This window comes from Rhinolophus ferrumequinum, chromosome 10, assembly GCF_004115265.2.
Source record: "Rhinolophus ferrumequinum isolate MPI-CBG mRhiFer1 chromosome 10, mRhiFer1_v1.p, whole genome shotgun sequence".
Taxonomy (NCBI): Eukaryota; Metazoa; Chordata; class Mammalia; order Chiroptera; family Rhinolophidae; genus Rhinolophus; species Rhinolophus ferrumequinum.
In genome coordinates this window covers 63,758,234-63,772,546 of record NC_046293.1, presented here as the reverse complement: position 1 = coordinate 63,772,546, position 14,313 = coordinate 63,758,234, and the positions used below count along the sequence as shown (strand labels likewise).

At 37.2% G+C, this 14,313-nt stretch overlaps 1 protein-coding gene across 1 annotated transcript in view; it reads right to left on the bottom strand.

Annotated features, from left to right (window-relative positions):
- The window catches only part of CAND1 (cullin associated and neddylation dissociated 1), a 50,506-nt gene extending 37,032 nt beyond the window's left edge, over window positions 1-13,474 (bottom strand). Inside the window, exons 1-2 of the mRNA XM_033116444.1 lie at window positions 13,054-13,474; window positions 4,389-4,532 (exon numbers count right to left, since the gene is read on the bottom strand). Of these exons, the coding sequence (XP_032972335.1) occupies window positions 4,389-4,532; window positions 13,054-13,121 (212 nt within the window). The 5' untranslated portion in view covers window positions 13,122-13,474. The remainder of the gene's footprint in view (window positions 1-4,388; window positions 4,533-13,053) is intronic.
- Window positions 13,475-14,313: the final 839 nt, after the last annotated feature.

Here is a 14,313-nt window from a genome sequence, read left to right as displayed (position 1 = left end):
GAGATACCGCAGTTCATGGTTATAAGATTCAGTACTTTCAAGATGTTGATTCCCTTCAACTATTTCTATAGCTTCATTCAGCACAATCTCAATCAAAATTTGAGCAAGCTTATTTTTAAAAATAGAAATTGACAAACTGATTCGAAAATTTAGATGGAAATACAAAGAACCTAAAAAATCAAAATACTCCTGGGAAAGAAAAAATGAAGCTGGGAAACTTACATTACCTTGCTTGAGACTGCTATAAATCTATGGCAGCATTTCTCAACTAAGGGCGATTTTTAGCCTGTAGTAGACATCTGGCAATATATGAAGACATTTTTGGTTGCCACTAGCTACTGAGAGAACAAGGAATGCTATTGGCAATTAGAGGGTAAAGGCCGAGAAACTGCTTAAACATCCTAAAATACACAGGTAACTCCTCACTACAAAGAATTATCTGGCCTGAAAGGTCATAGTGCCAACGTTGAAAAAGCCTGAGCTACTACGCTAATAAAAGTGTTGTACCGGCATTAGAATAGACAAATAAATCAACTGAAAAGAAAAAAAGTCTAGAAATAGACCCACACCTTTATGGTTAACTGATTTCTGACAAAGATGCCAAAGCAATTCAGTAGAGAAAGAAAGGTGTTTTCAATAAATGGCGCTTCAACAACTGGGTATCTATATGGGGGGGAAAATGACCTCATTTCCTACATCACAAAATTTAATTCAAGATAGATCAAAGAATTAAAAATAAAAGCTGAAACTATAAGGCTTTTAAAAGAAAACACAGGAGAAAATATTTGTACCTTAAGGTAAAAAAAGATTTCTTAGGACACAGAGAGTAATAACTATAAAAGTTGAAATTAATTTTTAAATTAAACTAAATTTAAAACTAAAATTAAAAACTTAAACTCATCAAATTGGGAGAAAATATTGACAAGACATGTCAAAGGACCTGTACCCAGAATATATGAAGAACTCTTACAATTTGATAAAAACAATCTCAATTTTAAAAACTGGGAAAAGTCAACAAAAAATAAACAAAGGGCCAATAAACACACAAAATAGCACCAGACATCATTTGTCATCAGGGAAATGTAAATTAAGCTATACCTACACACCTGCTGGAATGGCTAAAATTAAAGAGTGATACACCAAGTGTTGGTGACATTGTGGAACTGGTACTTTCATGTAAAATGGTACAAATACTTTGGGAAACAATTTGGCAGTGTCTTAAAAAATCTAAATGAACAGCAATTTCATGCTCAGGTATTTATCCATAAGAAATAAAGACACATGTACTAAAAGGATTCGGAAGAGAATGTTCAATTTATCTTTATTCACAATACCAAACCCTAGAAAGAAACCAAATGTATAAACAGACTGTGGTACCAATGGACTATTAATCAGTAATAAAAAGTCATGAAATACTAATACACCCAACATGGATAATCTTACAGATGTTACGAGAGTGAAGAAAGCCAGACACAAAAGAGCACAGATTGTATGATTCCATTAATATGAAGTTCTATAACAGGCAAAACTAACTTAAGGTGAACAAAACAATGGTGACCTTTAGGTAGGGATGTTGTACGTGAGGTAAGAACACAATTTTATCCGTTTCAAATGGTCATTCAGTCTTCTGAAAACTTTTCACCAGTAATGCCACCCTCATCATGTACTTTCCATTTTATTTTATTCCACTGGTCTGTTAATGCTTATTTCACTGCTTTGATTAGAGAAACGTAACAGTATGTTTTCGTATCTAGTAAGCAACTCCAACTCCAGCAACTGTTATATTTTTTCAGAGTTTTTTTGAACAAAGAATTATTTTGAGCAAACACTCTTCCACTTTTCTCCTCCCTATCAAAATATACTCTAGAATCAACCTGTCTAGGTTATGGGGGGAAAAAATTTTACAATTAAATTAGCATTAAATTAACCTGGACAATTTGACAACTTTGCTGAGTTATCCTAATCTAAGGACATGGGATGTCCTTCCATTTATTCCAAATACATTTTTTCTTGTATTGGTTAGGAGCATTTAGGTTTTCTTTCATGTAAGTTTTGAAAAATATAAAACTGTAACCTTCCTTTATACCATACAATATCCTTACTCAGGGTCACCATTGTAATATATGTTATATTTATTCCTAGGCATTTTGTCTTTCCCTTGCTGTAATAAATGGACATTTGCTTCCACGATATCTTCCAACTGGTCATTATTTGCTTATATGAAAGCCACTGATTTTTGTTCATTAATTTTACATCCTGTTACTTCACCGAATTCTTATATTTTTTTCTTAACTTGATGTTTCCCACTTTCCTTTTTCAATTCTTATGCGTTTACTTTTTCCCCCTTGTCTTATAGTGCTAATACCTTCAAAAGAAATGTAGCAAAGACAGACACATCTTTGCCCAGTTTCCGACTTTAGTGTGAAGGTATCTGGTAATTTATTGGCTTTTGGGTTGTGGTATGAATGTGTTTGTGAACTTTTAAAGTTAAAAAAGGTACTATCAATTCCATGTTATTAAATGCTTTACTTGAAACAGAATGAATGCTCTCTAGTGAGATACAACATTCCTGACCTGTTCTTCCCCAAATGACAGACACATTAAATCTGATGCTGGGTTTTGGAAGGTGCTTCACTCCACTAATTATCCAAGGTAGCCTAAGTGTTGGTTTTTTTGTTTTTCAATTAAGCATTAATGTTGAATCTTATCAGTGCCTTCATAACTAACCAGATAGTTTTTTCTTCTTCTATTAACATGATGAAATAAATATATTAATAAAACACATAATATTGAACTACCCTTATATTTTTTGGGATGCACCTCACTTGATCACAGTATGTTACACTTAATATTTTTTTGAATTTTATTTTGAACGTTTAAGTGAAAATGGTCTATAGTTTCCTTTTTTAGTGTTATCTTTAGTCAGGATTTGTTATCAGTATTTGGTTTAAATAAAAGACTAGAAGGTTTTCATATTTTCTGTTCTGAAATAGTACTAGAACTGTGTGTATTGGAAGTAACTATTGTTTGAGCTTTCAAAGAGTGTGAAAATTTGGGGCCTGGGTTTCTTTTGGATGATTCTTTGACAATTTTCCCAATTTCTTGATAAGGCTAGTTAGTAATTTATCTATCTATTGGGATTTCCCTCCTCCAAGAATCAGATCTTAGGTTTTATCTCCTAATTCACTACTTTTGCTTGTATCTTAATTCTTCTCTTATTTTCTTAAATATGTCATTCCCCCACCACCCTGTTAATTTTAAGTATAAAAGATCATCAAAAGATCCAAAGCTCAGATTGGTATGAATAAAGATTCATACTCAAGTGATTAAGACCTACATACCTCTGGGACAGACTACTTTTTATTATTATTTTTAAAGGCTGGTAAATGTTCAGCGTACATTTTGAACAAAACTTTACTGCGTTTATTAAGCACGTGGCAAAAGAATTAAAAGATAAAAATAACAAAGTAAAATTAGAGACTCATTGCAACTTATTTTTGAAGACCCATTTTATTTTAAACTTGCAAAAATCTCAAGTTAAAGAAACATATATTCAAGAAAGCTGTACTGCATGCCTAGAAATTCTATGCTGACCAATGATTTCTCATGTTTTTGCATGCTTTTATATCAAGTATGTAAAAGGTTAGCCTAAAACAAATTTAAAACTTTTGTAAGAAAATCCAATATAGGAGCAATGAGACAATGATTTATTTAAATTGATATCAAATACTGTATGACATACAAAATGATATAAAATTCCGTAATTTAATTTTTATATGAAACTGAAGGTTATACTTACTAATAACTTACTATGTAAATTGTTAGGGGTTACTAATACTTGGTATGTATAAATTAAATAGGTGCATTAATAGAATTTACTGAGAATTCAAATTTTGTACTCTATCACTAAGAATGAGTCCACCTTTCAAGTTTTCATGTTAGCATCATGCCTAACAATATGCTCCTACTGCACTGTATCCACAAAGACAATCAGAATTCCCACAAGTTTTAGTAAAGATTCTTGGTAACTATTAGTGTTGATTTATGTTAACTATGCTGCTGTTCATTTGTCTTTTTTTTTTTAATTCCTTTAATCACTGGTTCTTAAATTTTCCCCACACTGGAATATACAAATAGGTCTTTTAATCCAGCTAAAAAATCAAGTCAAACAAGAGCAAGAACCACTCTTTCTGGAGTTTTCCACATGTTACTTCTTACAAAGTAAAATACCATGAAAGGCTACATTTAGTCAATACAGAGAAATGTATCATATGTACCAAGTACAAACACTAAATACTCGCCAGTTACCTACTCCAGAAAGACATAGTACAAACTAAGATAATTTACCAATCATTAGTATTTTAACAGGGGTTGAAGGGGTAACTTACCATTTGACAGCTAAATTCTGTACCTCTCCATTTTTATCTTCCAGTAACTTCAAAATCATTTTCACTACTTTCCTTTCACTATCATCATCCAACTTGATGGAATCCTTCTGCAGTTCTGTCATCAAATCATTTGTAGCCATAAACCTATCAAAAAAATAAAAATTGGTTGATAATTTAAAAATGTTAAGCATCAATTAAATAGATGATTTTCAAATCCAATGCTGTTATTCATCTGTCTATCTGTCTCATCTCCTCACATTCTCTTTAAAAAAAAAATTATCTTTCCAGGTTAATCCTGATTTCATATTTACTGACAAGATCTACAGTGAGTGAACTTTCATTCTAATTAATCGCATCATTGCTTTTAGGGGGAGAAAAGCTCCTCTTAACTTTTTCTTTGCATGTGATTTGAATTTTACCTAGCTTATATTAATTTTTGCTCCAAAAGACGCATTAGAGCTGATTGTCTGGCTAGGTCTTATTTTCGGGGAAAGACAGTATGCAGATAGTCTGGCAATGCAGGCAATAAACTATGTGGTAAGAATTGGCAAAACAACTTATTAATTTAGCAGCTCAGTACTTATAAGGGAATTTTAGAGATAATTCCAGTAATGAGTATGTTCATTTAATGCTGATTTGACAAAGTCTTAAACTACATGTAAGCACAGTTCTTAACCAAATTTTGTAAAGCTGCTTATAAAGAAAAGCTTATGTTCATACTGGGATAATAAAAGGTAATTTAAGTGTGTACTTTTAAAAAATGGACATAGTTCTATTTGGAAGACCCCTCCCCATTTTATATAACTTAAGTAAATTAAAACTACATAATATTCAGGAAAGTAAAAAAACCAAAAAACCTTGAATAGCACATTAATGCAGGCATTTCTACACATTAAAGCATTAAAGCATCTTAACCATTTTCCTGAAATAAAATGCATTAAATAACCACTGAAGTGGGCACCTCTAAGAATCCTTGAAATCTAATCACCTGGATAAAGAAAAGCTTAGTGATCATCAATTTCAGTAAAAAAGCCGATAATCCCAATGTAAAAAATTGTTTTGCGGTTCTGAAGGGATTCTACTAGTACACAGATTCATTTATTTATTCACTTCCTATTATACTCAAATGCCTATGAGCAAAGGACAGATAAGATAAATAGACTTTGTCTCCTGACCTCAGAGTTATAGTGTAATAAAAAAGCCCACTGGTTTTCAAAAATCTGTAATTAATGGTTAAACATTTTTTTAAGAGTTAAAATGAGCACCAGCAAGATTAGCAATAGATAATATTTAAAATCGGAAAAACTGGATTGATATAGTATAAGATTATAATTAATTTTTTAATGACCCCGAAACCCACAAAAGTCTAAGAATGATTTCTTCCTTCTGTTACTTTGGTATAAAAACTGCACTATAAATCTTGCAAGGAAATTGACCAGTTTGAAGGCTGTCCATGGAAGACTGAAAAGCCAACTGGTAAAATGTCTTTTAAGCATTTACTGTTTTAGGTATGGTGCTGAGGGCTAAGATAATAAATATAGATTCAGTCCTTCCTCTTTTTCATTATGGCAGACAGACAGGTAAATGGACAAATTTCAATCTTACAAGTTTTTTAAAACAACACTCGAGAGCATTTGGCAATGATCACACCAAAGAACTGATGGTTAGTTGGGCCTCAAAGGATTCCTAGGGGTTTGCATGAGGAAAAGCTGGTTTGGCATTTTCAATTTTTTTGTCTCTGTGTGTGTGGCGGTGGTGAGGGGCGTAGGACCTCAGTGAAGGACGGAGGAGGAGTTCAATGTGGAAAGTTGACCTGACAACCAAGAGGGCCATGGGCAGGGCAGGCAGCATATACAGTGTGGACTCGCTGGACAGTAATGCTTCATGTACCAGGTGGGACACAGCGGGATGGCGAAGTTCATCGCACTTCTCAAAACAGCACTCAATTTAAGATTTATTAACTATTTCTGGAATTTTCCATGTAGTATTTTTGGACCACAGTTGACAGTGGGTAACTGAAACTGCAGAAAGCAAAACTGCAGATAAATGGGGATTAACTACTGTATCCTTTTCTCAGTCTACTTAGTGCCCCGTTTTTTGCATGATTTTTCTTTTTGTTGGTAATTTCGCTGTTTAAAATGACTCCAAAGCGCAGTGCTGAAGTGTTCTTAAGCACAAGAAGGCTGTAACATATCTTCCAGAAAAAAATACATGTATTAGATAAGATTTGTTCGGCATGAGTTATAGTGCTGTTAGCCTTGAGTTCAATGTTAATGAATCAATGTATATTAAATAAGGTGCCTTCAAACAGAAACACACATAAAAGAACGTTATGAACTGATCAACTGATGAAAATTCTGTGACTAGCTCATGGGAACCTAACCCTGTATTTTCCCTAGAAGCAATGCTTCGGTATTGCTAATTCAACGTTCATGGCAACTTTATAAAACACAACTACTGTGAACAATGAGAACCAACTCTAAGATTTATGAAGTTAAAAGTACTAGATTTTTGAAATGGATATGGGGATGGAAGAAAGGAGTTAGGAAATGGACAACGGAAGAGGAAAACCATAGGACTTGGGTGTTCCAGTCGAATACATACGTATCCTGTCCAGTCTTAATGTTATTTAACAGCCACTGTCACATCAGATGGTTCAACCCCTCATCTTACAATAGGAGAAAAGATTAATAATAATCAGCCTGGTCCGACTAGATTACACTGAACGGCCACTCCTCTGGTCTTAATGAACAACGTATCAGCAATAGTGCAGATGTGAACATCATCAATTACTGTCCTGCAGCCCAACTTCATCCGCCCTTGGCCAAAAGTGAGGACTGAGAAAGAAACAAACCGCAGGCCCTACAGTCCAGAAACTGATCTGACGCTCATACCTAAACCTCAGTGTTATTCCAAACAGATCTGAGGTTTACAGCTAAAGCACACTGTTTCCTGGACATAACCTTATAGAACATTCATTTCAGACAAGTTCACTTAGCAACACAAAGTAACAACATCCTCCTCTCTGAGCAATTGCCACTTCTTGACTAATTACAGTTTTTCCTCTGCAATGTCAATGATAGAATCGCCCCGCCTGGCCCCCCCACCCCCAGTTCAGACAACATCCAATCTTCACCTCCTTAGACCTTTCTCCAAGTTATCCGAATAAACAGATCCTAGCCCTCTTACTGAGACATCCCCTGTGTGCGTTCTCCCTCACTGGAATGGTAATAAACCCAAACTGTGTCAGGGACACCTACACAGGAAAAAGTGGTAAATAGTGCTCACATATCAAATAGATGAGTAAAGAAAACACACACTCAATTAGTTACATGGAGATTGTTAGGGATTTGGGGGAGAGTAGTTTCAGTGAGTTTAGGTGGGCAACAGCTAAGAAGTTTAGAGTTTATCATGTCGTCAATGGGAATTAGTAGGGAAGGCAATGATCAGCTGTGATATTTAGGAAGACAATTCTAATGGAAAAGCTATCAACAGGTTGGATAAAAACGAGGCCTGAGATAAGGAGACTAATTTGAGAAATACTCAGCAGAGGGCCAAAGGAGAGAAAGGTAGAAGAGGAAACATCAAGGTTTTCCAACTGGGACATTTGGTGGATGGTAATGGAACAAGAAAAATAAGAATAAAAAAGGCTTAAGGTGGTTGAGAGGGAAGGTAAGATGTTAACTTTCAGACTCCTGTGGGAGTCCCAGGTGAATATAACTTACAGACAGTACCATGTCATTCATTTTACAACAAATATTTTGGGGGTACCATAATCAGGAACTGTGCCAGGCTCTGCAAACACAGTTATAAACAATATAGTTAGTCTGGAACTTACACACCTGGCTTAATCTACTGGACTGAAAGTTCCTTGGGGGGAGGACTTACTCATCTTTAGTCAATCCAGTGTAGGGAAGCATAAATGGTAGAAATAGATACCTTGTACTGCACAATGAGTAGCTCTCACCACATCCCTTTCCCTCATATACAAACACAATTTTACCCTTGTATCCAACAGAAATCTACATATGCGCCAAGTGCATCACCCAGTGAACCAAAGGTCTTGTACACACACCACTGCTATCTCACTTTTTCTCATTTATTCCCTTAGTTATGAATTAACTTGGGAGTCTTCATATTGCTCATGTAAACAAAACTAATCTGTAGTTCTTTCTTCTCCCCAGTTTCCTCAATTAGGTCCCTTTCTCCTTTTTCAGTGGTGAGCCATAATCACTGCAGAAAATCAGTTACCAGTATACCTATAGCAAGAAAAATCATGTAAGTAAAATCAAGTAACTTATTGCCATCAACCTGCAAAGTACTTAAAAGTGCCCAGAAATCACCTTCTTAATCTTTACAAATCTGTTTCTTTTGACTAAATCTACTTTTCATAAAGCAGGAGCAGTCCAGAAAATCCACTTAGTATTTCCTATCACATTATTGTAAATGCCCAAACAGTACTTTCAGCTGTGTTATAGGATCTCTAAGGTCCCTTCCACCTCAGAAAGCCCAGGAATTCCACTTCACAGGGCTGAGATTTTTATTAGCATTTTAAACAGCGTCCAAGAAAAAATTTACTTCTAATATCCAAAACCCATAAATAAGTTTGGTAACATAAACCATTATCAAGCTGGGAAATTCTACAATGCAATGAATTATTTTAAGATTGTATCAAATGGTATTAAAAAAAAATAGACTGGTAGATTTTACACTGGCTTCTTGAGGAAACTTTCCAAAATCCTTGCATGTTTTTTTCTTAAATCTGGAACGAAAATCCAATTCAACTAAAACAAGCATCTATTGAGAACCCACATGGGCAAGGAAGGCAGTAAACAGACTGAAGGGTGCAGTACAGTAAAGAAGATCCTTACCCTCAGTTTCCTGACCAGTACTTGCCCCCAGCTTCAGTCAAGATTATCTACTAGCTCACCCCAGTAGAATTTTGTATAGTGTGCTTTCCCATTCATTTTCTCTACTTAGAATTTAAAGACCTCAGGTCACTCTACAAACATGATGATGCTCCTTGCTTTCATCTTTTCTGCCGCTTAAGCCTGAATACTACATATTGCCCTGGGTTATTTATCTTTTTATAATAGTGTCCTAACCATTCAACAAGCACGTAGGTCTTACTGAGGGGAAGCACTAAATCAACTTTTTGAAGTCCCTCTTAGGGAATTATTAAAAGTGTCTTTTAGCACAAAATATTTCATTAGCCTAACTTAGAAGGAACTGAAATTTAAGGTCTTACTAGTCAAAACCCTGGAGAAGTAGCATAACATGGTAGTTAACAGTTCATGTTCTGGTGTATCTGGAAAGCCCATATCTACTACTGTCTAACTGATCTTGGGCAAGTACTTTACACTACCATTTCAGTTTCCTCAGCTGTAACAGACATTGTCAGTATCCAATCCACTTTACTAGAGTTGTAAACACAAATATGATCAAATGTATAAAGTCCATACTAAGCATTAATATTAACTATTATGTACAGAGAGATGAAAGAATGGTAAATTTTTTTCTTTGGCTCTTGATTACTTGGAAAACTTTAATTCAGCTGATGAAGTATACAAAAATAAATCCACTGAATATTCAATATTAATATTCATAAATGGAGCGTTCACATGGTTCATGTGCATTAAAGTTTTCATTCTGTTATCTACAGAATCACCTATCTACTGGCACTAAACCTTAATATATATCCCATTTTAAAAGAATACAGAATATACTAAACACAAAAGAAAAAGGGCATTAGTTGTTTTGTTTTTTTTTTCCCAATAAATTGAGCCTATGATTTAAGGCCTAAAAAGGATTCTTTAAAAATGCTGACAATTTAAAATTTTGAAGCTTGCACCCATTTCTTTACCTTCTTTGCATTACTCAACGATGTAGTTATCCAGACACCTGAAATTCCAGGCCTATAAGGGACCTTTTGTAATCACCCATGTACAAGTCTCTCGAGTGAAAATTTAATCCCAAATTAAGTAGCCTGCCCAAGATCTCACAGATAGTTTATAACAAAGAATCCTACATGACTAGGGCCCATATCTTATGACCAGTAGGTTTTCTCTTTGGATTCTACCGTTCTCTGAGAATAAAATTTTTTTCTTCCTTTTAGATGTATCGTTTTCCTCTCCCCTTAGCACAAGGGAGAGTGGTCTGCACATGTTAGATCCTCTATAATGTCAATCAGCCTTGTTCTCAATATCCTTCTCACACTAGGTATTTTAAAGCATGTAGAGACAAACTGACTTATACCAATTTACACACAATTACACCAATTATGCATTATTTACACAATAAACAAGTAAAAACATTTCTAATTAGAAAGCATTTTAAAAATAGAACACATGTATTCAAATAAATGCCTGCACTGATAGTGTACAGAAAAATCTTCAAATACCTGACTTCAAATGCTCACTATTTTAATTAATCCCTTAAATGTCTGTAATCTGTATAGTGCTTTAGTTCCACAGACTTGTCTGTTAACTGGATGGCTTGAGTATATCACAAGTCTTAAAACAGAGTGAATAAAAACACTTAATGATGCCAAATTACTGGAAGTCATTCTTTCTAAATATATCTTCTACCTAAATATATCTTCTATACTACTCACCATTAGAAATATTTCAATATTACACTTTCAGTAGAATAACTACTCCTCCAAGTAATGTTTTGATTTATTCCAGCCCAGATTGATTGATAATCCTTATCAAGTTCAACACTGACTAGAACATCAAAACATTGTTTCTAATAATTAAAAAAAGCATGTATTTTTCCCTTTACAAAAAATTTAAGAAAGTTTCAATCAATAATCACATATGAAAATTATCACAGGACTTTATTTTATTGTAAACATATTACTCTACCCATACACAAGTCTGACTAGTTTAACAAAGTTGTACTTTTACAGGGAAAAGGCTATCTTCAGACTGAAACTGTATACAATCAAAATGAAATGTAGTACTTTGACAAAATGAGCCAAATTGACAGAAATGGGAAAGGGAAAAAAAATCATACTACACACTCTACATAGCTGAAAGTTAGTTTTATATATGTCCCATTCACAAGTTTATTTACATTTCAATGGCTTGCACTGGAAGCAAGCAAAGCTGCAAATGGAAAAGCATGCTAACTCTTTGAAAACACAACCAAAACTTTCAAAACTAATCTTGATTTTGACTCGAGAAGTACACAAATCTAAAATATCAAAATACCCAAAACAAACATGTCTCCTCAAAAAAGTAACAACACTAAAAACTTTAGTATTAGCAAATGGGCTTTTAAAAGTATCAAATGCAATACTGAAAAATTCCATAGGTAGCAAAACTTTTAAAAAATCATTTTTGGCTTTTGAAGTCACAGAACCAAAACTGTATTTTCATTGGCCATTTTAATATGCCAGCACATCAATTTAATTAGGAACATGACCTTTACATTTTTCATGGTTCTCATTTCACAAATCAGGAAATTTCTTCTTGGTAGATAAGGTTTGGACATGTTTTCAGAAGTTGAAACGTACTGTTCATAGACTAAATAAATAAATAAGTTTGGCAGCCACAATTTTAATTGAAGACTGTTATGTTCTTTCCTTTAAAATGCACACAAAATACAACCACTAAGCCTCAGGGAACAAAATGAGTACTAAAGAAATAAAGAGCTCTTTTTTAGATCAGCATTTTTATTTGGTGGATGGGATAGGGGAGAAGGAAGGAATGTAACAATTACTGTACATAGTGCAAAACAAAAGAGAGCGAGAAACCAAGGTAATCCGTGAAAACATAATTCTTCAATATGCACGTTACCAAGGCCTGGAACCTACAGTACAAGTCTCCTGGAACAGAACTGCTATCACATTCACCATCCCCACATTAGAAAACTCCTGCTTCCAATAAGACCCATTTGCTTGGTTTACTTTTCTGTTTAAGATTCACCAATTCACCTTTCTGGCAGGAAATTCGGGATCTTAAAAAAATAATAATAAGACTAAAACCCCGAGTTCCCGCTTGGGTTTTACCTGACAAGGGAAAATGACAGAGATGCTGGCGGGAAAACCCTACGAGTCAAGTTTCCTCTATCGTGGCTGCCCTCCCCCTTCTTCCCACCTTCACGAGAAGAAAAAATCCAAAGAAAAGTTTACAATCTAACCCACAAAGAGCTCAAAAAAGCAAATCGTTCAAGATGAATGCACCTAGGCCCACTCACATCTGCGGGAAAGGAGGAGGCAGCTGGGTCCGAGTGGGCAGCTGCTCGGGCTCTAGCGAGCAGGGCGGCCTAGCGCCTGCGGCGGGCCGGCGAATAGGCCCGGCTTCCCGATCTCCAAGCCTAGAGCAACTCCCTTCCCCAGAATGATGGGTGATTTCGCCCCTTTTCGCTACTTGAGATATGAAAATCATGTCTGAGGAGGGGAAAGGGAGTGCTGTGGGGACGATTGGGGACGCAGAGGGGGCCGAGGGCCGGCGGCGGGCAACGGCCTAGAGAAAAGAATGGGGGGAGGGGGTTGGAAGGAAAGGGGCCTGCCTGGATCTGGGAACAGAGTGGTGGGCTGGGAACCTCGGGAAAGCAGAGAAACCGGTTAAGGCCAAAGGGGTGGGGCAAGACCTTTAGGAGGGCAAGGGCCACGGATGGGGGACCCCGAGGTGGGTTTCGGGTCAGATTTCGCCCTCACCTGAAGTCCTTGTCGCTGGATGTCATTTTTTCCAGCAAATTGGAAATGTGGTACGAGGCGCTCGCCATGTTGACGGCCTCGATCCCGCCCGCTGGCGCTGCTGATGCTGCTGCCCGCTGCCGCTCCTCCTTTCGCTAGCAGCGGCTCCCGCTTCCAGGGTCGCAGCGCGACACCGACGCAGACTAGGGAGGCGCCTCGACGGGCTGCTCCCTCCCCGGCGAGGCGTGAGCCTGTCCCGGGGGAAGCAGAAGCTACGGGGCCGACCTAACGACGGCACTGCTCGCTGCAGAACGTGCTCATGGGAAGCAAAGAGTACAGCAGGGCCTCTCCCGGGAGCCAGACACTTCCACTCGGGCCCGTCTCGCTCCCACTCCCTCTGCACTCGCTCCCCAGGGCAAGGGGCCAAAACCCGCCTCCTTCGCGCCGGGGGCGGAGGCAGTAGACGCGGGACGCTACGGAAGCTGAGGTCAGGGTTCACGGAGGTCTCCCCACGCACGCTGTAGAGACACTAGTTCAAGGACGATCCTGTTGGCTGAAACTTGTGTCTGTCTTCGCATGGACCTCCTTTCAGGAGGCATGACAACGACCAAAAGGGGGTGTTCTCGCGAGACTTAAAAGCGACGGTTAAAGGACGGGGCGCGAGTGGGACAAGTGTGCCGTAATCTGAAAATAACTTGATTTTTTTTCTGTATGACAGAGAAAAAGTTTACGATTTTAAAGAGTGTAAAGCTTGGAAGTAATGCTAATTAAATGGTTAGCCTGGGGACCGGCAGAAGCATTATTAAATGGAGCTTTCGTTTGGAATAGGACGCATGGCCTACATTGCCTGAACCACGATGATAGAATGTTGCCACGTGAAAACCACAAATCCCAGAATTCAGTTGGGGGGTGGGTGTGGGTACACTAAGTCAGGATATGATTGGCTGAAGGGACTTGAGGCTTCATTATTGGCTCCGTTGGAAGGAATGATTGCTGGGATTTGCAGTCTGGCGAGGCAGCTGTGGTGGAGAAAATCATTAGATTGTCGCGCGCCGTGGGTTTCCGACCCAGATTCGGATTTTCTCTGCTTTTGCTGTTAAGGGATTTCTGCAGAGCTAGGCTGCTACGGTTTGGGCAGGCGCGTTGGACATCAGTCGGTGTTTTTCGGAGAGGCTTTGCAGCGACTTCCTAGCACTAACCCTTGACCATGATGGTAGCTTTCTCTAAAGGCAGCTGAGCCTCTACGGGGGTGGGGACACTCTTTTGAATTGAAGAGCCAGC